General features: G+C 35.7%; 1 protein-coding gene across 1 annotated transcript in view; it reads left to right on the top strand.

The window, feature by feature from the left end:
• LOC131667519 (nidogen) overlaps positions 1-27158 on the top strand; it is a 425923-nt gene that overhangs the window by 94376 nt on the left and 304389 nt on the right. Inside the window, exons 2-4 of the mRNA XM_058940985.1 lie at positions 21143-21421; positions 21517-21722; positions 21942-22033. Of these exons, the coding sequence (XP_058796968.1) occupies positions 21143-21421; positions 21517-21722; positions 21942-22033 (577 nt within the window). The remainder of the gene's footprint in view (positions 1-21142; positions 21422-21516; positions 21723-21941; positions 22034-27158) is intronic.

Raw genomic sequence — 27158 nt, 5'->3', positions numbered from 1 at the left:
CATTAATGCCGTAGTGAGAAGGAATTCAACAAAATTGGATTGAGAACTTGCCTTTGGTAGCTTTAGAGAAACGAAGATATTTATTTTTAATTTGTAATATGTAGGGATTAGTTTTAATATCTACATTTTGTTTATTCAAACATTGCCAAACGCTTAGAGAATCAGTAAATATATGTATATTCTTATCCAAGCTTTTTAATGCAATGCATCATTTATGGCAATGCTTTCGGCAGTAAAGATTAATGATAGGAATCGCACTGTACAAAATTTTATAATCGACTTTGAAAGGTTCGTACAAATCAGACTTAATGATAGGTAGATGTGCGTTAAGCAGGACCGAAATACATTCTTCGAAAAGCCTTTTATGTTTATTCTTAGTTTTCTTTAAAACTTTTTTAAATTATCGTTTTACATTTTTAAAGACTAGTAGATTTTCATTGGTCAATATCTTGGATAGAAAGAAATAACATAGGAATCTGGCTCTTTCTTTGATTAACGATAATTTTGATTCTGCAAGCAAGATATAAGTTGCCCAGAGCCAAGCGAATAATAGCATATTGAATCTTTTCAAGTTTACTACTCAGTTCTTCTCTGGTCGGGAAATATATAAAGCTGTTATAATCAATAATTGAGTGGACTAAGCTTTTATAGAAGGTGAGCAGAACAGAAAAGTGAGAGCACCAAAATGCCTTTAGGTACTCGTGAATATTCAAAGCTCTACGACACTTGTTTTTAACAAATCCTATTTATGTTAGAAAGATAAATTATAGTCAAACATTACTTCTAAGAATTTAGCAGAGTCGCTTGATTTAATAGTGCATTCATTATTTATTTTGAGAAAAGTTTTGTCGGGAAGGATACCATTTTGGGGAGCGAACTCAAGGCCTAATAAAGAAAGTTTTCTGTTGAAGGATTTGATAACTTTGAGGGGGGAGTTCAAATTTGTAGAGAATAGAGCAATATCATCAGCAAAGTGGAAGATATTGATAATCCGTGGGATTTTGGTTACTATTCCTGATACATATATTAAGTAAAGCAAAGGGCTTAAAACGCCACCTTAAGGAACTCCCTTATACGTATGAGAGCACTCATCTTGGATTTCAAAATATATTGTAGAATATTTGTTTGGTACGATTTATTACCAAGTTCACTGTTGTTCGTATCTCTTGTGTTGTTTTTATCTTTGAACTAGTTAGTCGATTTGTTGACGCTAGTGTGTTAATCTGGTTGAATAAATTAACGTCTTTTTAAGAACTGTCTTGATTATTATTAATTGTTTGAGTGGTTATATCATATTGGGGGTTCGTCCAAAACTATTTTGCCGTGACCATGAGTGACACACAAAAATTACAGAAGACAAAGAGGACGTCGATCAAAGTGCCATTCCAGATACAAACGAAGGCATAAGTGGCTGTCACTATTGTTGCTGTTGGGACTGCTTATACAAGCGGAATGGATATTCTTGATACAGATGTTGCAAGCCCTACATCAACAACTTGCTCAGTTAAAAGAATAATTAAACCAAATAAGTTATGATTCACATATCTCAATTCAAATAGTTCTGGTAGTATAGGGTTAGGTTATAATCTCAAATCTGACATTTATGACGGTACAACTTCTTTGTTGGAATAGTTAAATCAATTCAATTTAATTGCAAAAGCAAGTAGTTGGAGTGTTGACAAGAAAATAATAGCATTAGCTGCATCTTTGGGCGATAAAGCAAAAAGTGTGTTGACTAGTTTCAAAGACACAGAGGTTATAGATTTTAAGTCATTTTTGGAAAAATTAAAAGCTCGTTTTGGTGAACATTTAGAATCAAATAGTTACTCTTTATTTCAGCATAAGCGACAAAGGTAGATGAGGATCTCCCTACGTTAGTTGCTGATGTTGAAAAATTGGCAGCATTAGCTTATCCTGAATGCTCGTTGGAAATTCAAGACAAGATAGCTTGTACTCATCTTATATCGGGTATTTTTCATACGGGGATCAGAGAACTTCTTCAATTAGAACGTATTACTGCAGACGGATTTTCACATGTATATCCTAGTGAAGGAACTGTTTGATACTCTCGAGTATCTTGTATGTTTATTAGTGGTAGTTAGGTGTGAGAACCTCTTAGAAATACGTCGGGAGATTGGCAGAGTATCGTTAATGACCCTCCTCTTTGCATATGAAGCATGTGAGCTTATCGCTGGATAGGTTAATCCGTAAGTCTGTATTATCGAAATTTATTTGGAGAATTTCTGGTAACTTGCTAACGTCGTCCGGGTTGACATACATTTCTCTACGGATGCTAAAATGTATGAGTACTTAGAATCGTTAATACCAGCTCTTAGAAAGGTAATCTGTGAAGACGGTATAACGTTGATAACATTTCTGTGATTAAATTTCATAGGAATGTTTTGAAATATTTCTACAATATTTTGGAAACTATTCATATATATTAGTGAATCATTAATAAAAGATTCTTTTTAAATCTTTCATGCTCTGTGGGAATTATATGCGATAAGTCTACTTGCCTGTATAAAAATGATTTCATAGAGTTCTTTAGTTAAAAATTTATGTGGATTCACCCGCCTTGTTAGGATTTTTAGCATTTCATTTCGCTTAAGTATATTGTAGTTTCAAAACATTTTCAGTATTATAAGTATATGCAGATCATATTGTAAATAATGAAGGAATAATACGTATAATAATAAGTATAATAATTCTCATATAGATGAATATAAAGTTATAACACAATAGTATCTATTATTTATCTTTATTTTTGATATTGGTATATCTTTCAGTTTGATATCAGTACCAATGAATTGTATAATACGAGTAAGTAAGCTTTTGACAAAAGAAATATTTTAACTCTTTGATTCATTGTAGATATACAGAGACTTTCACAAAGCGCTTCTGTTTGTAACCAATTGCCTAGATTGAAATCAATAATTTCTGTAACGTATGCATACTTGAACACTATTAGGTGCATGGAGTTTTACTATATAATTATAGTTCCTAACTGTCTCCTCTCATTTATTACATGAAAAACATTTTCTTATAGTATATAGTTTATGAGGGAAAAATATTTGGAATATTTCAAATTTCTAACATAAGCTTAGTAAAAACGGCGAGGTATCATGTACTATTCGAAGCCAATATACTTGACTGATGAAATCTCTTAATTATTTTATATTCCTAGAATCTTCAGCCAGGTATCGATTAAAGAAAGATTTTATAATGTATAAATTTTCCTACTCTATTACTTTAAATCTTATTTAATCACCATACTTTGGATACACACAATTGCATATGGTGAAACATTATCTTGATTTGCAAGTCCCTTCAAGTTTTCCTAATAATGATCAAAAATTCTGTTTGTTTGATTATTAGATTGAACTAATAATTGTTGTAGTGGCACGCTCCATTTATTATCACCAACTATAAATTCTTTATTTTCATTTTTATTTAGAATTTTTATTTATAGATAGGTATCAATTTAGAATGAGATCTAGTAATTTTTTGGATTCTATTATATTCAATTACTGAAGGGGGTTTCGACTCGTGGAAGGGAGTGGACGTGTCTTGGCTGTGAGTGCGAGTTTTGGTGAGAAAGTGTTTGAGGAGAGAGATAGAAGTTAAAAGAGCGTGGAGGCGGAAGAGAAGTAGAGTAGAGAGAGAGAGAAAGAGAGAGAGAGAGAGAGAGGCTTGGAGAAGAGCAGGAAAAAGCAGAAAGAGAGGAATAAAGGAAAAAGAAAAGTTGAGTTTAAGAGAGAAAATTAGAAAGCGGGAAAGGTAAGTACAGAGGAGGGGTGGTAAGAAGTAAAGGCGGAGACAGAAAAGGTAAGACAGGGAATAAATATACTGGGAAAAATAGACTGGGATCACGAGCAGAATTAGAGAGACGAATTAAGGCGTACGAGATAGTGATGGAAAGATTTGTGACAACAAAAAAAAAGAGATAAAGATGGAAGGATGGATAAGAAAGGCCCAGAAGAGGAAAAGAAGAAAAGAGTAAAGGTGATGAGGGGCAGAGAGAGCGGAGAGGGGCTGAGGGAGAATATTAGAGGAGAAATGAGAGAGGCAAAAAGATGCAAGAGTTGAAGTGAGGGGAGCGAGATGGATGGGGAGGGGGGAAAGGGAGTGGACAACACAATAAGAGAAGTGGAAAAAAGTAGTGGTGCAGAAGATATAATGGAAAAGATACGGGCAGATATAAGGGATTTAAGAGAGGATGAAAGGAAAGAATGGACAGAAATGTTTAAAGAAATAATAGAAAAAATGGAAAGAATGAAGGCAGAGGGGAAAAGAAGAGAAGAAAAATGGGAGAAAGAAATAGGAAAAGTTAGGAGAGACAAGAGAGAGAGAGAGAGAGAAGAAAGAAAGAAAGAGACAAAAGAAGAAAGGGAAAAAGCAGAACGTAGAGAAAAGAAACTGCAGGAAAAATGGGGAGAGAGGATGAACCAATTGGAAGAAGAGTGTGTGAAACTAAAAGAAAGTATAGAAGGAGGAAACCAGAAGCAAAGAGGAACAAAAGTAGGTAATAAGGAAGAAATAGAGTATATGAGAGAAAAAATTGATAGAGAAAGTAGGATAAACAATATAATAGTGACAGACATAGAAGGTGGGTTAAGATGGGAAAAGAAGGTAGAGGCAGAGGACTGGTTAAGGGAGGAACTAGAAATGAAAGGGGAGATAATGAATCTGAGAAGAATAGGAGGGACAGCGGGGAGGGATGATCTGAGAGAAAGAGGAAAAAAGATGTGGCAAATTAGATGCGCTTCATGGAAACAAAAAGAAGGAATTATGAAGAGGAAAAAGAAGCTGAGACAGAAAAAGATATACATAGATCAGGATTGGACGTGGAAGCAGAGGAAGATAAGAGAGAAAGTAAGAAGGAAAGCGAGAGAAATAAAAAGTAAAGGTAAAGAGGTAAAGATGTGGTATAACGGGGTGAAGTCAGAGGAATAAGAATGGTGGTGGAGCGAGAAAGAGGGAAAAATGGTAGGAAAAAAGGCGCAGGGTTTCGAAAACAATAGGTAAAAAAGAGAGAGAAAGAGGAGGGAAGGGAGAGAGAGGTAAGAAAGGCAGTAAAGATACTATTCTGAAATGTGGCAGGGATTAGGAGCATGGAGGAAGACGACTGGGAATATGTTAGGGAATTCGATATGATAGGGCTAACGTAAACTTGGGTAAAGAAGCAAGGGGCAAAAACTGGAGTGGAGAAGCAACTGAAAGGGTATAACATAGAGTAGAGAGACTCAAGAAGGGAAGGAAGAAGGGGGAGATAAATAGTGGGAGGAATAAGGGCTGTAAGAGAGAGGAAAGGGATGGATAAGGTTGAATGGAAGAAAGAAAGGGCAAGTGAGGTAATAGCAGCAGAAATAAAGATCGGAGGGAGGAAATACATGATAGCAACGGTGTATATGCAACATGAGAAAAAGGAAAACTATGAATACCTAAACGAAGAGATAGAGGAGAATAGAGGAAAAATAATAATTATAGGAGACTTCAACGCAAGAACAGGAAATGAAGGGAGAGAATGGGAGACAGAAGAAAACCTAGAAGAAATAAAGGCCAAGGATAAAGTGTTAAACGCAGAGGGAGAAGAAATGATAAAATGGCTAGGAGAAATGGGTTTAGTAATAACGAATGGGAGAAAAGAAGGAGATAAAGAGGGAGAAATAACATATGTAGGAGCGAGAGGAATGTCAACGATAGATTATGCAGTAGGTAACGAGGAAGGTGATGAGGCAATAAAAAGGGTTTATATAAAGGAGAGGGTAAAGTCGGACCACTTACCAGTAGAAGTGGAATTGGAAGACAAAATAGCAGAAGAAAGAAAAGAAAAGGAAGAAAGAATGATAAACGACTGGAGCGAAGAATGTATAAGAGAGTATCAGAGATGGATAGACGCAATAGAGGGAACAGAAAAATGGAAATAGACAAAAAATAAAGTGAGGAACGCAGTCGTAAAAAAGAAGATAAGGAAAAAAAAGGATCGAAAAATAGCTGGTAAGAGAAAAATGTAGGATAAAAAGGGCTAGGGTGATGGCAGAGTTAAATAAGGTAAGAAAAGAGGAAGGAGACAGAGGCAAATACCTAGAAGCAAAGAGAGAATACAGAGAGGAAATAAGAAAAAGCGAAAGAAGCTGAGGGAAAAAGAGCGGCGGAAGAAATAAGAAAAGATAAGACGAGAAAAAAATTCTGGGATAAAGTGAATTGCAATAGGAAGAAAAGAATTGGATTAGATGAAAATATAGGAAAAGAAGAATGGTTAAAGCACTTCAAGGGACAACTGGGAGAGAAAGAAAAGGAAGAAAGCAAAGTGGAAGAAACCGAAGACAGCGAAGGAGAGGAAGATGAAGAAATCAAAGAGAAGTAAAAGAAGTAATAAGAAAAATGAAAAAGAAAAAGGCGACAGGAGAAGATGGTATAGCCAATGAAGCGTAGATGGAAGGCACGGAAGAAGATATGACAAAATGCTTAAACGGAATATGGAACGGAGAAGGATATCCGGAAGAATGGAGAAAGCTAATAATAGTACCAATATATAAGAAAGGGAGGAAAGAAGAAGTAGAAAACTATAGAGGAATAACGCTGATGGACACGGGATATAAAATATATGCGGAAATACTAAGGAAAAAGCTGTAAAGAGAAGTAGATGCAAAAGAAACGCTAAGCGATACGCAGATGGAATTTAGGAAGAAAAGAGGAACAATGGACGCAATATATATATATATTAAAAACAATAATAGGGAAAGAAATAAGGGAAAAAGGAGGAGAACTGTATGTATTCTTTGCCGACATGAAGGCTGCTTTTGATAAGATAAAGAGGAAGAAAATATGGGAAATGATGAAAGAGAAAGGGATAAATGGGAAAATCAGGAAAAGAATAGAAGAAATATATAAGAAAACAGAGAGTAAAGTAAAAGTTGGAGGAGAAATAATTGGGGAGTTTAAGACTTATAAAGGCGTAAGACAAGGGTGCCCTTTGAGCACCACGCTATTTAATCTTGCCTTCGCCGACCTAAAAGTGAAGATCAAACAGGTGCAAGAAGGAGGGGTAGTGATAGAAAGGAAGAAAATATGGACATTAGGATATGCAGATGATATAGTGATGATGACAAAGAGTGAAAGTGGAATGAAAGCGATGCTGGAAAAATTAAAAAGATACATGGAAGAAAGGGGATTAGAGCTAAATGTAGGAAAATTAAAGATGATGAAATGCAGGAAAGGAGGAGGAAGGAGGAACGAAGAAGAATTCGAATGGGAAGGTGAGAAGATAGAGATGGTTAAAGAGTACAACTACTTGGGATATGTGATAAGCAGAAATTACGAAAATAAAAAGCAGAGAAAGAAGGTAGAAGGGAAAATAAATATGAGACTCGGAAGACTATGGGGGCTAGAAGAAAAGCTATTTAGAGAAAATTGGGAGCTAAGGATGAACCTGTTCGACGCACTGACGAAAAGGGTGATTATGTATGGAGCTGAAATCTGGGGATGGAAGAAATATGAAGAAATAGAGAGATTACAACTAAAATACATAAAGTGGGTATTGGGATTAGATAGAAACACGCCAAGTTACCTAATACAATGGGAAACAGGAAGACAAGAAATGAAAGAAACAGCATTAGAAAGAGCAATGCGGTATGAAAACAAAATAAGAGAAGAAAGAGATGGCTCAATAAAAAAAGAAGCTAACTAAAGAAAAGGGAAAGAAATGAAAAAGATAAATAGGGCAAGAAGGAGGAGAGAGAGGAAAGGCTAGAAAAAAGTAAAATATACAGAGAGAGAGTAAGAGGGAGACGAAAAGAGAGAAGCGTTCTGGGAAGAAATAAGAGAAGAGCTAAAGAAAAAAGAAGAAAAGCTATAAACGTCAAGATACATAAAGAAGTGGAAAGAACTGAAAAAAGAAATGAAAAAGTATAGATTAAAGGAGAGGGAAGAATAAAAGGTCAACAAATAAGGGAAAGGTTTAGGTTAGGTAATGAAACGAGAGGAAGCAGGTATTGGGAAAAAGAAGAAAATAAATGATGCAGAAATGTATGAAAGAGGAAGAAAATTGGAAGCACATAGTAGAAAAATGTGAAAAAAGTAAAAAGAAAGGTGAAGAATGGGAAAAAATAATAATCGGAAGCAAAGAAAAGATAGCGTGGATGCTGGAGCTAAAATGAAAAAGAAGAAGAAAGGAAGAGGAGAAAGAAAAAGAAAAACAAGAAGACGAAATTTTAAGACCCTAAGGACAGATGGAAACAGAAGACAGAGACACAAGACTTGCAGACACATCTACATACGCACACATACACACAAAACACGCGCACACATACGCAAACATACACATACACATGCACGCTTACACACACATAAAATACAAGTACTAGCAACTACACCAGTGAGAGGAAGCAGGTATGGAGCAAAAATGGAAAAGAAGAAGAATCGAAGAAGAGAAAGAAAAAGGAAAACAAGAAGATAATAAAGATATTAAGGAAAATAAGTGAGGCTGAGGAAATGAAAGGCAGAGGGAACAATAGGAAATGAGAAAAAGGTGTCCAAGCCCTAATAAGGAGAAAGACAGATAAAATGATTAGCAAGAAAGAGAGCAAAAGCAAAGGAAAGGCAAATGTTAAAAGACAAAAGAAAGTAGCAAAGAAAGAAGTCGAAAAGAAAATAAGCAAGAAAGAGAAAAACAGAAGAGCGGAAAAGGTAGATCTCGGAGAGAGAGAGAAGAAGAGAAGATTAAGCAACAGAAAAAATGGGAAGAAAAGCTGAACAGACAGACGCAGAAGACAGAGGCACAAGATTTGCAGACACACCTACATACGTACACATATACACAAAACACACACACACAAGCACATACACACACAAAACACATACATTATTAACTACACAAACTGGACACGAGACACAAATAGTGAAGTAAGATATGTAAACCAAATGTAACATAATTTGTAAATAAATATATATATATATATTTAATTACCGCAGACTCTTTCGCAAATATACTAAAAGGATTAAAGTTTATCAAATGAAATCCTTGTAACTTTGTTACTCTGGATAAAGCGACGTACGTTTATCCTGCACTAAATATGTCATTTCCTGCTTCAATAACAGCATTTCTAAATTCAAACCTTGAGATTTGTGGACTGTAATTCCAAAACTACAATAGATTGAAAATTGCTACCTAGTTATGAATACATTTTTTATAATGATGAATTGATAGTCGAGCCTTGATATAAAGTACTCTTGTCCGTTTATTAAACAATGTTTGATGTTGGTTATATTTTTCACATCGTCTTTAGAAACTAATATTACCGTACCAATTGTTCCATTGACCAAGCCTATAGAAACATCAATATTTCTCTGAATCATTATTTTACATACAATTTTAATCTTTATAATGCGTTCTATTTCGCATTCATTACTATCATCTTTATGAAGTAAGTTTTCGACCTTTTTTCGTAAATACTTTGGACATTGGAAACAATCATTAGCTACAAAAATAATTTCTTCAGAATCGATTCTATGTAACATGGCATCATTCAAGTTTTTGCACATATTTCTAGTCGGTAATAAAATAAAAAAGTCGGTAAACAACAATAACAACGGCATTAGACAGTAATTTTTCTAACGATTTGTGACGAGAGCAGGCCGTGTGCCGGTCTGTCGTCTGCGTTTCTCCCTTCTCTACTCGGCAAGGCGTGGTGGCCAACGTTGGGCGCATTAAAGTATGCGCCTAACACTTGGCCTTTTTGTTTTAGCGCCGAGGACGGGCCAGCGGAGCTGAGCGCGGGAATAAGTTGAGGAGCACGGAGGAGTGAGAAAAAGAGAGAGAGAGAGAGAGAGAGAGAGAGAGAGTTTGGGATAGCTGAAAAGAAAGCCAACCCTACCGGCAACAGCTTTATCTACGACTACAGCCAGCCCCACCTGCAAGGAGAGCCAACGTAGCCTGCAGATACTTGGCCAGCGACAACAGCCAGCATTTAGCAACAATCTGACCAGCAGCGACGACCGATACTTCTTGCAGCAGCACATCGCTCGAAATTCACGACGTTGCGAGGAGTAGTGGATAAAAGATCAAGCCTTCTTTTCTTCTTTCTCTCTACACTCTCTCTCTCTGGTGATGCGACGACTGGTACGCGTTGAATAAGATAGCCAGGCATTCACGTGCCGGCTATCTAAAGGTTCGCGCTTAAGTTTAATTCGTAGTAATGTAAATTGTGACCGGCGAATTGTCCAGGCGCCCACGTGCCGGGCAATTCATCCGGTATAGGTTCGCGTAATTTTTAAGTAAGTTTGTAATAGGTTAAGTGCGCGATTAGGTATTAGGATGAAATGCGAAATATTTATTTGTGATTATTTTAAGTAGTTTACTGTTCTATTTTGTAGTTAGTTGGTCAATAATTTAGATTATGTTATGCGCGCGTATGTTTAGTGTGAATAATTATTAATAATAATGGGTTAAGTTTAATATGATTTCTGTCATTGCATAATTTATTTATTGACCTCCTCTCTCTTTCCTCCCTCAATTACCTTGAGCGAAAGTGCCTTACTTACCCCGCAAAAGAATTGGTGACAAAAGGGGAAAATTTTGTCACATGGCATCCCTTGTGAGTCTGGTAATTGAGAGACAAATGAGAGAAATAGTTTGGTAATAAATTTTAGAAATAACGATTAACTGATTTTCTTTGTGAACTAAGGGCAAAGAGTGCGCGTAAAAGAATTTCGAGTTTTCGGTATTTTAAATTCTTTGTTAATGGTTGCCAGTGACCTTTCTTAATAGCGGTCTCGGATGACACCGGTGCGTCATTGAGTCGCTTTGACGCTAGATGACTACGTTCTTTTCTCGCTTCAGTTTTTTGTTTTCTTTTTCTTTATTTTAAGAGTTTTACCAAACTGCCTATTCAATAATTACGGTAAGTAAATTTTGATAAATTATAATTTCTTTCTATAGGCGTAAGCAAGGCGATTTCTTGCCGGCTTATAGTTTGGAAAGAAATTAGTTAGTAAGGTATCAGGTTACACGGACCGGTCGAGACTTGCTTAGCCCCCATAAGCTCGCGTCGTAGTCAAGTTACGGATTTTTATTTTTAGAAATAACAATGTCGCTAGCGTATAGAGATCAAATAGTCATGCGCAGATTATTACGCGATGCGTATGCGAAAAAATTAAAATTGATTCAACAGAACCGGCTGTTCTGTTGGAATTAATGCGCTATCGCGAACTTAGCTTACACGGTGATCTTGAGGAGTTATAAACCCGGTATTTCCGATATATGCTGTTAAGAGAGCGGCCAGATTTACAGCTACCGTTGCGCTCGGGCGATTTTGCGTCAGGCCGAATCCCGGAAAAGCTGTACGACGAACAGCAAGAAACAACGGTAAGCAGCGCGCGGAACGCGAACCTGGGCGATGAATTCGCGGTAGCTGCAGCGCCTTTGGCGGACGAATTATTATGTGAACAAGAGCAGGTGACACAGGCAAGAGCAGGTGTTGCCACTCCTTGTGAACAAATTCGACCACCGGGCGAAAATGCAGTCGCGCTCGGTAATAACGACGTGTTACCGATGGCGGCTCGCTCGCCGTCGGACAGCAGGACTGAACGCGCACGCAAATAAGTCGCGCAAAACCATAGTACGAAAGAAAAGCCATGCAATTTTAATAATGTACGAATATATAAAGTTTATGTACGTGTCAATGTACAGGGCGGTTCGGAGAGAGCGGCGAGATAGGCAAAACGAGAGAGAGATCTAAGGAACGGTCGATACTTACATTAATCAAAGCCCTTCAATTACACCTTGGCACGATTGCGGAATTCGCCTAACAGTGCAGTCGCTTGTCGCGAAGGAGAAGTATCGCACGCACAGTTGCACTTCTCTCACTTATCACAGTCAAATATCTCTCTGTTGCCACGAGGCGTTTCTCAAACAAAAATGCTAATACAAACGCACGCACGCACCTCTGCACGGCTCGCGAGCTATCGGCTAATTGCTGGCCCTTCGTCATGCGGCGCGCGGCGCGCGATTCGTCATACCAGTCGCTAAGCCTACACGCGCACGCGGTCTCTCTCTGCCGGTGCTCTCTCTTATCTTCTTCGTAGTCATCGTCTGCTGGAGAAATATAGTTCAAATAATATAACATTATGAATATATGATATTCTTAATATTATGGCTATATACGAGGGAGAGAGACATAACGAGTTGATGTCAAACTCGTTATAACCATTACAAGAGTTTATCCGTTTAGGAAAAGACAAATCTGATTTATTAGACAACACTGGTATTGTCTACAGTTTTAACTGCAAACAATCTTCAGAGGTCTATATAGGTGAAAATAAATGTTCATTAAAAACTAGATTAAACAAACACAAAAAAAACATTGATTCAGATACAGTAATAGCTACACATAGAAGAACGTTCTCACACGAATTTGACTGGAAAAAAGCTAAGATATTGGATTATGAAAAGAATTACAAGAAACGAAGAATATCCGAAATGTTACACATTGGCTTACATAAAAATACGTTAAATTAAAAAGAGGATATACAATATCTTAGTCACACCTATAAGCCTTTATTAAGATCGATGAGGAAGGGACAATAGATGAAGGGTATATATATGAGTTGAAATACTTGATTTCTCACTTTAATTTTGAGTGTGCTACGATTTATTCGTTTTAGCCTATAATAATTTGACTACGAGAAAAATCAGGTATACACATATACTTATAATTATATATTGTGTATAAATACGCTGATTATTGCACAGGCTGGCATTCACTCCAAGCCTTTCAAAGTGAGCGCATGAGATTGAATAAACTTGGCTAATACCTAAGTTCTTTCTCTCATTGTAATTAACTAAGCAAATCCTCTGCTTTACTATTATAATTCATGCTCGACTTATAGAACACTTCGCGCTATAAGAAACTTGGGCTGAATTATATCCTTTATAAAAAAGACTTAAGCTCTGCTTATAGGACAATTCGCACCATAAGAAACTAGGGCAAAGTCTGAATTTCCTTGAAATTGTACATATATTCGTATATACTTGATTTATTGATTTATTTCATATTAATAACACAGGCCTGCAAAATAGAGAGTCGTCACTGTTCTTTTACAACTTACGGTCATTTCCGAAGTAATTTTTTGCGTAGAATTCGAATCCGTCGTCAGAATTGCTTCATCACGTCAGGTTTTTGAGTAATCGTCCCCTAAAGGTCGAAAAAACACGTTTTTTGGCCATATTCAAGGCTTGATTATATCGTGAGTTTATATTCTTTTCAAAAACGGTTGACGGCATCTTAAAGAAGTACTCTTACCCTTCAAAACCCATTTTTCAAATTTAAGATATTTTTTTTCATCAAGATATCATCAATTGAAGTTTGCCATTTTTGAGGTTTCACCATGAGCTTAAAAGTTCGGCCAATTTTCCTGGAAGAATACGATATATTTCTTAGTTTTTTTTTTTTTATAATGATTCTAGAATCATTATCCAAAAAATACTAAGAAATATATCGTATTCTTCCAGGACAATTGGCCGAATTTTTAAGCTCATGGTGAAACCTCAAAAATGGCAAACTTCAATTGATGATATCTTGATGAAAAAAAATATCTTAAATTTGAAAAATGGGTTTTGAAGGGTAAAAGTGCTTATTTAAGATGCCGTCAACCGTTTTTGAAAAGAATATAAACTCACGATGTAATCAAGCCTTGAATATGGCCAAAAAACGTGTTTTTTCGACCTTTAGGGGACGATTACTCAAAAACCTGACGTGATGAAGCAATTCTGACGACGGATTCGAATTCTACGCCAAAAATTACTTCGGAAATGACCCTCAGTTGCAAAAGAACAAAACCTTGCAGGCCTGTGTAATTAAAGTAAATTTGAAAAGAAACGAATTCTTACTCATTAACTGACAAGACCACGAGAGTACAAATATTAATATATTATAAGTGATACGAATATCACAATGATATAACGAAATATAAACCTGATCTAGATAACTTTGCACTTGTAGAGTCATATGTGCTGGAGCACCGTCATACATGAAAACCATGTTCGCTTGTTCTTTTAGTGCCAGAACTTTATTAAATAAATTAGGCAATTCATATTTATAAAAGGTAAGGCACTCTTCTTTATTCCGATTTTGAAGTGACTGAAGGGATCCTATATAATAATCACCCATCATTCTCGCTCAAACATTGACAGACTAGCGTTACTGTGTTCGATCTTTAATTGATTGAAAATATATTACCAATTCTACGAATGCCATAATTTGGTACCGTTGTTTTCCTTACCGGAATTTCAAGGTGAAGGCTCTTAATTTTTCTATTTTATAACTATAGTAAATATAGTTCACATAAAAATAACTCGATTCATCACCACACGAACTTGTAAGAGCTTTATTTTGCCTATAATAGTACAGCTATGAATCAAACCGAAAACAATCTTTGCAGTCACTATAAGTTTAATAATAAACTTTCAATAATATCGTTAACTGATTTGAAACTTGGATTCGATAGATTAAAATACAACGGAAAAATGTATTGTTCTTTCCTTCTCTAAATTTTATGAGCTTTAAAAACACGTACAACTCATTAGATATGCTAAATGTTAATAAGTGTTACTTGAGTGCTGATTAAAGCCGCGTAGTATTTTAAAATAATTAAAAAAATAACCTTTTCATTTTGATAACAGAAATAAAAATAATCATATTTTCCAGTGCTGAACTTTTCTAACATCAACTTTTATTAAAATTATAAAGTCAAATTTGGTATGAGAAACTATATTCTAACGAATGCAAGCGCTTTCAAAAAGTTAGAAATCGAATAATCAAACGATATGATACGCATGAAAGTAACTCGACCTTCTCGTACCAAAAGCTGATTTTCATGACCCCAGGAGTGTTCATTGTGCTGGTTGAACATAACAATATCTTCAAATGTCGATTCGTCTGTCCATAAAGTTCTATCAAGTATCTCTTAATTCTACTTAATTTCGTTCAAAAGCCAGTGGTTAAATTATAGGTGCATTGCGTGACCGATAAACGTCGCGTCGCATGCCGCCTAAAAAATAGATCAGGTGGGGAGGAGAGCGAGCGCAAATGGGCGGCCGCGAGAAGGCCAGCGCTAAGAAAAAGTGCGTGCGCGATTAGTGCAGTTTCAGCAGTCAGCCTGTAAGAGAGGGAGCAAGAAGAAGAAGAGGAAGGCACAAAGTTGACGCCTGAAATCGACCGGCAACAGTTAGCTGGACATCACCGGCAACTGCCAGTCCGACATCAGTGGCAACAGCCAGTTCGACATCACTATCAGCAACCAGCCCAGCTTCGTGCGGCGACGTGCTGCCGGACGTCAAGATGTAGGATAGCAACATCGCCACCAGCAGATCTCCCAGGACAACAGCCTCGCCAACAGTAGCTCTTCCCCAAGAGGCGAGCGGTTCAGCATCCAACCAGGTCAAGTTTCTTTTGTCTTCTGAATCTTTCTCTCGGTATAACCTTTCTCTCGTAATACGGCGACAAGTGGATGTTTACGTAGATAGCAAGGCGCTAACGTGCTGGCTATCTCGAGGTTTAAGATAGTCTTACGTTAGTTATAATTAGTATTAAATCAGTGAATTGTCCTGGTATTCACTTGCCAATCAATTTCTCAGTTTCTTCGCGCGTTACAAGATGTTATCGCGGTTACTTATGAATAAATTAACAATCTTATTTTGATTGTTATAGAGCGTATAGAATATGTTCGTGATTAGGCTAAGTTATTTTATTGTTCGACATGAATAAGAATAGAGATTAGATTAAGCTATGGCGCGAGTTTGGTTCTGTTACTAATAATAAGATTGCGAGTTTATTAAGGTATAGATACTGAGTTATTTATTTAATAACCTTTCTTCTCTTTCCCTCCTTAGTTGCCATGAGCGATAGCGCCTCACTTACTTGAGGTAATAAAGAATTAGTGGCAACGTATGATTTTGTCACATATTTTAATGAAAAAAATTCTTTAAAAGGTTTTATTTATTTTTAATATTACTTTGAACTGAATTAGTTCGATGTGATGAATAGGACAGTTATTATACACTAACAATAAAAAGCCAAATAAAGCTATAAACTTATATAATATTTATGAAAAAAAAATTTTTTCAACCTTATCAGTACATAGTTATTATTTATTAATTACACATGCCAAAAATAAAGTGAAGTTTCACATTCATCAATAAAACATTAGTATTTTTATGTATTTTTTTATCACTGAATCCGAATTCGGCGTATGTTTCATTTTAGCATCTGAAGTTCGAGGACATTTGTCGGTAAAATTAGAAAAAATAGCAATGAGGTTAATAGCAAATAGGTCGGTGGGATATAATAAATATGATGGCAGAATTCTGTTGGATGTTGAAAAGAGATATTCTTAACAAAAAGAAGTAAAAGCGGAGTTCATAACACAAATAATGTAACAAAAGAATAAGAAAAAGCAGAAAATCATGAGTTCTATGATAACTTACATTATGACTATCAAGCTCTTACTATTTTGACTCTCAAGGTATACGGTATCTTAACCTTCTGGTTAAGATATTTTCCAATTACAAAATCAAAACTCTCCTACTAACACATTTATTTTACGGTGTGATCCTCAAATAATACTCTGAAAACCTAACTTGTAACATTAAACTAACTACGAATTCAGATTCAGTGATTCCCTAAACAGATTGATGTAGTAGTCTAGTTTTATGAGGCTACATTTTCTATTTTTGCAATTGTGTATGAAATTTCTAGATAATAACATAAAGTGACCTTTATATGACCTTTGAAGTCATTAAAAAAAATTAATAAAATACATATATGAACGTAAAATGTTTTTTCAGAATGTGGAGTCAAAAATTCATTTTTTGCAGTATATATAAATTTGATCTTTAAATGCCTTTGAATCCGATATGTTGCGATGAAACGGACACCGGATTCAGATTCAGCGGAAAAAATATAGGAATACTGCGGTTTTATTGATGGACACGTAATCACATTGAGCTACATCAGTTTAGGTAAAAAATAATTTTTTACATGGTTTTATCTTTTTTTCTTAGTGATATCAAAAATAAATAAAACACATATTTAGAAATAAAAAAAATATATTTCGGCTGCAAATAGTCACAATAATTTTTTTTATAACGTTTGAAAAAATATGAGTAACAAGATGTCGTACATATGAATTTCAAACAAGGAAAATTAAAACAGTAATTTTAAATTAAAAGCACATTTTTTAAAAGAAGTTTTAGATATTTTAAGTTTTCAATAATATGTGATTACAATTCTTGTTTGAATATTGTAACAAGCACACAAACAATCTTAGCATTTTTACCGAAGAAAAAGGACCGGATTTAGGTTTTTTCCACTGGTTTTTATGGCTTTCTTTTCGCGGCCAAGAAATTCCAAAGGATAAGCGACCACGGCTAATATACGACTAGTCGATATTTCAGTGGAAGTTGCAAATAGGCGTTCACATTAAATTCAGTATTTTTATTTATACGAGGTGTGTTCAAAAAGTAAGGTGGATTTTTAAATTGGGCGGGCTACATAGATTCGATCATCGATATTCTTTTTTATAATGTTGGTATACATGTCCCTCATATATGCTCACAGTTTCAGCCAGTTGCAAAGGTAGTCGATTTAATTAATCGAACCGTTCGCGATTCTGCTTCTCGCGCGTTAGTTCTAATAGTTAAGAGAGAGAGGGGGCGCGCGATATTTTGAATAGGCAGTTTCGCTTCAGCTGTTCACGAGAGTTTACAGCCGTTTTGTGTTTTGCACTTTGTTTCGCAAAAGTAAAGTTTTCTTGGGATCAATTACGTGCGTGAGTGCAACGGCATTTTCGTAACAGATAATAGCAGCAGTACAGAAGCAGCAACAAAGATATATTGAGGCAGATCGAGGCAGCGCAGTTGATAATAGAGGGGCAGCGGCAGTTGAAATTTTTACAACAATTACTACTGATCACCGTAATTGCAACCGCATGGTATGTGCACCTCCCGTCATATTAAGCGATACAAAATACTTTCGATATTTTGTATATTCGTGATATTGTTATTTTTTGTATTCGCGCCGAGCGTTAGTTCGCGGTAATATTCGAATCTTCTCTCTCTCTCTTTCTCACGGAAAATAGTTAATTGTAAAATCCTATTCGCGAGCGTTAGTCTTTCGGCCCTACAAAGACTGTAGTAATTTTTGTTAATTAAAGTTTATTAAATTTATTCGCCGCCTACTTCATTTGACTTTCCTAGTAGCTTAAGTAATTGGAAAAGGCTTAGGTTTTAATCTGATTAACTCTAGGGGATTTAGAAGATTAGGAGTAAAGTCGCTCACACTTAAAACTCGTCGAGTGTCACATGACACGTGACTTAAGGTGAGTTCAACTCCGTTTAATAGAAGACAACTAGGATAAATCATCTGACGTTAAGGCGAATACACGTATTATCATACGTGTTTAACGGAGCGGCGGTTTGCTCTGCATCGTGGGAATTTGTTCTTAAATAAATTTCTCATTTTTCAGATTTATCTCCCCCGTTACACAGTTTATATGTTTACTTTTTTTTGCGAGACAGAAACGTTAGATGTGTTTTTTGTGCTCGGCGATTTTCTGCTGTCGAAAACAATGAATCAAATAGTTTGCATAAAATTTTGTGTAAAAAATAGAATTGAGTGCTGCGAAACCCTTGAAATGTTGATAGTGTCATTCGGTGAGTCTACTTTTCGTCAAAAAAATGTTTAAAAGTGGTATAAGCTCTTTCAAGATGGCCGAGAAGACACCGACGTCGAATCTCGCTCTGAACGTCCCAGCACTTCAATAACTGATGAATGTGTTGAAGAAGTGAAACAAATGGTGTTAAAAAATCGTCGAATCACTATTAGAGAAGTGGCTGAAGACGTCGACATCTCTGTTGGCTCGTGCCATGCAATTTTTTTCGAAGTTTTGGGCATGAAACATGTAGCAGCAAAATTTTTTCCGAAACTGCTTAATTTTGAACAAAAGGACCGTCGAAAAAGCATAGCTCAAGAGCTGTTAAACGATGTGAATAATAATCCTGATATGCTCAAAAGAATCATAACTGATGACGAATCATGGGTTTATGGTTTTGACATCAAAATTAAAGCCCAATCGTCCCAATGGATCCAGAAAAGCCAAGACCGAAAATAGCACGCCAAGTTCGATCAAATGTCAAGGTTTTGCTCACTGTCTTCTTTAATTACCGTGGCATAGTTCATCAGGAATTCTTAACATAAGGTCGTGCGGTCGATAAAGAGTATTACCTTGAAGTTATGCACCGTTTGCGAGAAGCAATACAAAAAAAATGTCCGGAATTGTGGGAAAACAATTTATGGATTTTGCATCACGATAATGCACCAGCTCACTTGTCGTTGCTTGTGTCGAACTTTTTGTCCAAAAACACAACCACAATCATGCCTCAGGCACCATATTCACCGGATATGGCCCCCTGCAACTTTTTCCTGTTCCTAAAACTCAAGAAACCCATGAAAGCACGGAGGTTTGGAACGATTGAGGAGATAAAGACAAAATCGTTGTAAGAACTTAAAAAATGATTTTTTTAAGTGCTTCGAGGATTGGAAAAATCGTTGGTACAAGTGTATTATATCTGAGGGGGATTACTTTGAAGGAGACAACATAAATATTTTTTCATAAAAATAAAAATTCACCTTACTTTTTACCTCGTAAAGTGTATATTATCTAAACAATCTAAGAGAGTTCTAGTTTTAAATTTAAGTGCATATTTACGTACTGCATTACGTGATACTTTAATTATTGTATTATTCGCTACCAGCATCTATATTATTAATACAGTTTTACTTAACAATTCATCAAGGTTATTAATAAATAATAACAATTCTTAATGAACAAAATAGGCTGATGATGATCTCCCACCTAAACGTGACTATTTTGCTATAGCACTTTTTTGGCAAAAATCGTTATATCTTGATGAATAATAAATATGTTTTAATTCTTTAACGAAGTATTTCTTTGTGTACTAAGAGTGTCTCAAATAATAGTTAAGGTTTGTTAGCATAATGAAAAGATATAAATACATAAAAGCATAATGAAAATGAAAAGTTAGCATGTCCTAAAAAATTTATATTTTATCAATTAAAAAAATATATCTTAAAAATTAAGAAATGCACGTTAATACGCCAATATTTCAACTGATAGTTCTTTTTAATGCGTAATTTTTTCCTATTTAACAATTTTTTATTGTAACGATATATTTTGAAACATTCTGAAAAAACCAGTTTTTGGAACTACAAAATATTTTTGTAAATTTCTGATTAAGCTGTCGAGTTAAAAATGATGAACCTTATATTATTTTTTGTCTCCTATATGACTATATTTTGTATTTTTAATGATAAGTTTTGATAGAATATTTGAATTAACATGCAGTGGAATGCAACTGTATAGGAACGGTGCCTTAACTGAGTTATTAACTTATCTCGTGGATCACATATTAGCAAAAAGGATAATACAATGGTTCGAGCTGTCAATAATGTATGCCATATTTCACGCCATACACTACATATTTACCAATTAAGTGCAATCTGTATGTAAATCAAATATGTCTTCGCCAAGTTTATAAAAATTTTTAAACACCGTGGTCTGTACTTGCGTTGCTTGTTGCTTCAGCCTCATAATGCTCTACGCTTAAAAAATATCATTCCATACCGCACATAAATAACTAGTAAGGACTCGCAACGTTAGAAATACAACATTGCACTCCCAGCATTTAAGATCCAGTGTTGCATTCTCCAGGGCATTAGAGGTCCAACGCTGTATCTTAAATGTTACATGTCCTACGATGTAATTCCAATTCGTAAGTATTAAGTGCTTACTGTATAAATGCGTGTTACGCGCTTTAAATATTTATATCGATCTTAGAAAGTAGAAATATAAAATAAATCAGTTTAACAAATTACAACTCATTAAAAAAAATTAATAAGTCCGAGTACAAGTCGATATTTGAAAAATCACATTGCAATATTGAGTGCAATCCTACCTTAATAAATATGCAAAATTCCTGAATGTGTGTTAAATGAAGGATCGAGTTTTTTGTTGTGAGTTCAAGAAAACAATTGATAATAAGTAATAATAATGTTAATTTCAGATTAATGGGAATGGAGTATTGTCATTCTTGAGACCGATGAGTAGGTTCTTCAACATTCCATTTCCACTGGATGATCCTGTAATAGCTCCCTTGTATACGCACGTTGATATTCGTGCTTCCGGGAGTATATATTATGAAGAAACTAATGCATCTGACGTAATTTCACGAGCAAGTAATCTTGTGAGAAGCTCTTTTAAAAACGCTAGTAATTTTGTGCCTACACATATATTTATTGCAACGTGGCTTGACGTGGGATATTTTCATGAAAAGAAAGATAAGGTTCTAATACAAAATATTTATATTTCCATTAGAATACTAAAGCACATTGGACATTTCTAATTTATGATTTTTACTATTGCATGAAACAATTGTAGATCAATTCTTTTCAAGTTGCAATTTCCTCTAACGGTAATGAATCATATGCTGAACTGCTTTATCCAGACAATGGAATCCAGTGGATTCAAGGAGAATCTCATCCAAATGGATTACCGGATGCAAAAGCTCAAGCTGGTATTATGGGAGGTGCTCAATTATACGCACTCATGGGATCTGGTACTGACCAAATTCAAAATATTGACAAGTACGTTTTATGGTTATTCTTTCAATAACGCTTAACTTAGATTCACCGACGCCGTACATTTGCTTACTTGATGTTATATGATTAATGCTATTGGATTAACATTATTAATAGATGTATTACATAAATGGTTTTGCTCAATTTTACTCTATGCTAATAAAAGTAAAAGAAAAAAAATTTTATCCGTAAAGGTTTCAAAATAATAATTTTATATGAGTACAGATGGTCCAATGTACAACGACCTGGTCAATGGATCTTTCATATTGGACCGATTACTGAAGGACAGAATATTAAATTACCGGACAACATAGATGGTAAGTCTAGTAACGTATTCTTATTCTAAACGTTTCTGCTAAAATACCTTGTAGAAACTGCACAATTAGCTTAAAGCTCCCTCCTTCTTTTAAATCAATATGTAAGCAGTGCCATATAATTGTTATGTGAATTTGAAGTGTAGACGCTCTTATTTTTCAATCTTGTTATTCTACAATATGTTGCTCGTACTAGGTGCAAAAAATTCGATATTTTTTAAACTGTATATTATACGTGTGGGTAGGTGAGCCGGAAAGGGAGAGGGTATTAGACTGGCGCAGTCCTTCGGTCTATAATAAATGAAAGAACATATATTTTAAAAATTTTAAAGAATTTTTAAAAAACTTAAATTTGATATTTACGTAAATAAGATATTTATTGAAAAAAATTATATCTTAAAAATTATATATTTAGTTTGTGTGATAAATAGTCATTATTTGTTGTTTATTATAGACATATCAATACTTCGGTCTATCAGAAAAATTAAGCTTCTTTACTTTCGAAACCAACACTCAATTTGTTCAAAAATGCTGTTAAATTAATATAATTTTTAAAATCAAAATTATCGTACGTCTTGATAGCAACAATATTGACTAACCCGATCACAACGTTAACAGTGCAAATATTTTCTTCAATTCTGCGATATATGCTAGGAAAACCTTTTCCATAAACAAATGTATATTTTTAGATCATCGCTACTTTTGAAAGTTATTGTAAACTTGTGTGTACTTTTGGAGCATCTGGTAATAAATTTAAAACTATTGTTGAACAGCTTCTGCAATTTCTGCAGGTACTTCATACGTATCACTTAACCAACTCTCGGAACTAGACATTTTTATTTTAGTAACCGTGAAAGTACAACTGAATTAATTACTGCGTGGAGCAATAAAGGATCGCACTATGCATTAGAGAAATTTTTACTTTGGGTTTTTACAGAATGATTCTGATATTTGTCAAATGAGTATAACATGACTAAACTACTGCGCAGCCATCTGTGCACAGGCTAGTTTTATAGGGATAAGAGACATGTATTTTGAAAACAAAAATGAACAATTATGAAAAACACGTAATTTAAATAATAAATGTAAATCTCAAATAAGTAATGTTAAGTACTATTAATTTTACATCAAAACTACTTAATTAAAAATCTGTATATATTAATTGATTTACGTGTTTCTCATAATTATTCATTTTTGTTTTAAAAATGCGCGCCTCTTATAGATCCATATATAACTAGCCCATGCACGGATGGTTACGTAGTAGTCTAGTAAAGTATTAGAATTCATATTACGAGTACTTTGGAAGTCTTAGAAACGTTCTATAAACATACTTTCTCGATTTTTGCACGCTGAACTGTGCAGATGTAAGCCATTCTCGTGCGCTATTGATCAGGTCTGTCTGTTCGACAATCCGACAACATACAGGAATAATTTTCGCCTACGTAGTTCAATTTTCAAGAAATCGTGCGAGAATCAGAGCCTTTGCTCACAGAAAAAAATGCGCATAACTGAAAATGGCATAAAAAATCTAGTTTATTGTTGACCAAAGACAGAGAAAATAATAGAAAAGAAACGAAAGGCAACGTTAGCAAATGACGCGTACATGTATGTAGCAATGTAGCGGATCATTGCGACAGTGCGGATGCACTCTATATTCACTCACTATGCAAACGGCGCGATCGCTTAATAACAAGAAATTGATCATTCCCAACACAGAGCATGCAAACACACATGGAAGTTCGTGGACGCACTGCAATGGAAATCACGGTAAATTTAGTTGAGTTATCTCAAAGAGACAACTCTGGCCTTGCGCAGGTGAAGGTTGACTTGAGTTTATGTGGTTGCAATAGCCAACACTGCGTCACACGTGGCTGCAATAGCCGATGAGACGCAACAAACGTACATACAATACATTCGCGCAAGAAAGACAGAAATCGAACGTACAACAAACTTTGCACACTCATAAAAACGACACACACAAAAAATGACGGCACGCTACTCACGTATTCATGACACAAGGTACACTGGATGACTGCTCTGCCACTGTCGATGGAAGGTTCTGCTCTGCTGCTATCGATGGAAGGCTCTGCTCTGCTGCTTTCTGAAAAGGTTATGCAATGCGTTTTTTCGCGTCTTTTGCTGGAATGAAGAAGAGAAATCACGGGTGATTTTTTATGCGATGCTTCCGCTAGAAGCTATAACCAGGAACTGACTAGCTTGGTGGAAATGCACGAGAGAGGGGAATCGACATGTGTCAGTGCTGCCAACCGTTCTTGTACAAATTCACCAAATTCAGTCGACAAGCTGGAGTCTCTACTGTGACAACAGAATAGATACCGTAAATTATTTTCAAAAATATTTTTCTTATTACTCAAACTTAATTTACAATTGATCTATTAAATTTTAATAATAAGTAAATGTAATTACTATGATAATAAGTTAATATGATATGCAGCAGAAGTAATCTGTAGTGAGTAATCGTCAGTGTATCTGTGTATGTTTTTTGATTATTTGTATATTATATAGATTTTGGTTTGAACATTATATAGATTTTGGTTTATCTATATTTTAATCAATTTATGATTCTTGAGTTTCGTTGTCTTGAGAAGATTGCTGATGAGTTTATTTGGTTTATTTGGTAGTTTTATAATCTGGTGTTATATTTTGCGTAAAACTATTTAATTTCTTTTTTTACTGATGATATCTGTAGGTCATTTTATATGATTTTGTTTGTTGGTAACCATAGAACCTATATAATATTTGTAACGGAGAATTTGCGACCGTTCCCGTCTGGGTAGCTCGCGGCCGTCCACATAAATTATTTATTTGAGGATTCGAGAAGCAAAAGACGTTCCCACGACTGAATAACGCGTCGAGCAAAACCACGTTAACCCTTTAGCCTATAGCCACGAGTCTGACTCGTGGTAAAGAATTTGTGCCATAAGCGAAAACAACGAGTCTGACTCGTGGTAAACACGGCGCGCGAACGAATTTCTTGCGTATTATAGCTCGCGCAATTGGTAGATATCGTGTAGGCTAAGGGGTTAAACGCACAGATTCAAAGTCGGGATGAGGAGTGATACAGCGGCGAATAAATACAACACCGGATTAAAACACTAATCCTTTAATCGTCAACAATCGACTACAAGACGGCGATTTTACGCCTACGTACTACGAGCGGCACAATAATAAACGGGAACGCGAAGATGAATCGGTAGCTGGTCAGCCTGCCGATTCCCTGTTTAAAACTAGTTATTACAGCAAATGTCCGACAAACACTTTCCGCCGTTATTTCATCAACGGGGTAGCCAGCAGATCTGCCGCGCTACCACCCATCAGCTAGCGCCCAAACATGCAAAAGAGAGAAACAAGAGAAAAAACGGCACCGACCTCGACCTTCAACCTCTCTGACGGCTATAATGCTTTGCAGTATGACGTCACTGGTGCGCTCCTTCTCGCTGACCGTCTCGCTGATGTTATTGTCGTCACTGTTTGTTCTCTCGCTCGTCCTCTCGTTCGCTCTATCAATACTGCTGCCTCAATCTGTTGTTCGCTCGTTAATTGTTGTTGTTGTTGCTTCCGCTGATTGTTGCCGTTGTTCCCGCTACCCTTCGGTTGCTCGGTACTGCGGCAGTGACGAAGACTGCTCACGCACGCCCCCGCGCATCTCGCCGGTTACCTACATGCACCGGTGCCGGGTATCACTCAGGACACGGCTGGGCGCGACTCAGCCACACACTCTAATTCTCGTCCGTGCACTAGGCGTATCTCCGAAAACGAAACGTTAACGAGATCGCGGGGCCAATTCCGGAAAACCGTTAACTTCGGTTTAAATCCGCGCGCGTGACTTTTTCTCCGCTAAAGCCCAGCAGATACTCTCTTTAAATTTTCCGCGATGAACCGCAACTAGAGCTCTCTCTCTCTCTCTATCTCTCTTTCTTTTCCTCTTTCACGCCATCTCGATCGCTCCAGCCGTCAGCTCACCCCGTACACAGCACCTCAAAACAAAAACCAAGCATGAGTGTACGTGCCACACGCGCACACTTTCAGCTTGGCGCGGCGCGCGGACATTTGCGAGAGCCAAAGGGACGAAATCGGCCTAGCCGAGATTCTCCGTTACATATTTCATAGAAATTTTAACTGAAATCTTTCCAAGATTTCTATATTCTAACTTGAAGTAGCAGATGGGTTTATAACTTCGTAAACAGTATTTTATTTTCGATTGTAAGCTCCGATTTCCCTCCTATGAATCAGTATATTTTTCTCTATTATAAAGTCTCAGCTTTTTACGTTTTCTAAATATATACTTCTTTCATGTGAGTCTCTGGTCTAAATGTACTAAAAAGGGAACGTTACCTAACCTCTGCCTCCGATTTTACTGCAATTTAGATTTGTTATAGCTTATTGAAACATAAAAGATGCTTGTTTTTTATCGGCGAAAAAAGCTTTCTAAGGTGTGAAAATCACTCCTCAGAGCAGTTTTCTACCAATATTTTTGGTTTCAATTAAAATTTTTCAATGAAACAAAATAAAAGTCAGTTTTTTTTTTGAGAAGCAAACTTTTTCCATTTTTTTTCATAAATAAATATTAAGTGAAACCAAAAATATTGATAGAAAACTGCTCTGAGGTGTATTTTTCAAGGGTGGCTTTCATATCTTAGAGAATTTTTTCCACCGATAAAAAGAACAACCCTTATAAGTAATTTACATGGTTACTTTGTTATGTATTTGTTGTTGAGTTTCATAGATGAGCAAGTGTCTGTTCTGAGTATGAACGTTACTTTTAATTGGTTTGATTTTCCATGAGTTTAGCCAATTTTGTAAATAATTATTTATATAATTTTGTAATTTTCCATGATGCTTTTGCATCCAAGTACCATGTGATCATGACTGTATCATCTGCGGATGTTGCTGCCATGATGTTTAGAAACTTTGGCAGATCATTCGTAAAGAGCAAGTATATTTTTGGTTCTAGTCCTATTCCTACTTTTATTAACTACAATTTTCATATTTTTTTTTATTTTGACTTAAAATGTTCTATTTTGTAAAAGTATGATTGTCGAAGCTCATAGTGTTTCTTCAAAAAACGTCTTTTGAGTTTATGCAGAAGTTCTTTATGCTACACATT

Source organism: Phymastichus coffea, unplaced genomic scaffold (assembly GCF_024137745.1).
Source record: "Phymastichus coffea isolate CEN01 unplaced genomic scaffold, Cenicafe_Pcof_1.1 PCOF00067, whole genome shotgun sequence".
Taxonomy (NCBI): domain Eukaryota; kingdom Metazoa; phylum Arthropoda; class Insecta; order Hymenoptera; family Eulophidae; genus Phymastichus; species Phymastichus coffea.
The sequence above is the reverse complement of the archived record's forward strand: the minus strand, read 5'-3'. Positions and strand labels throughout refer to the sequence as shown.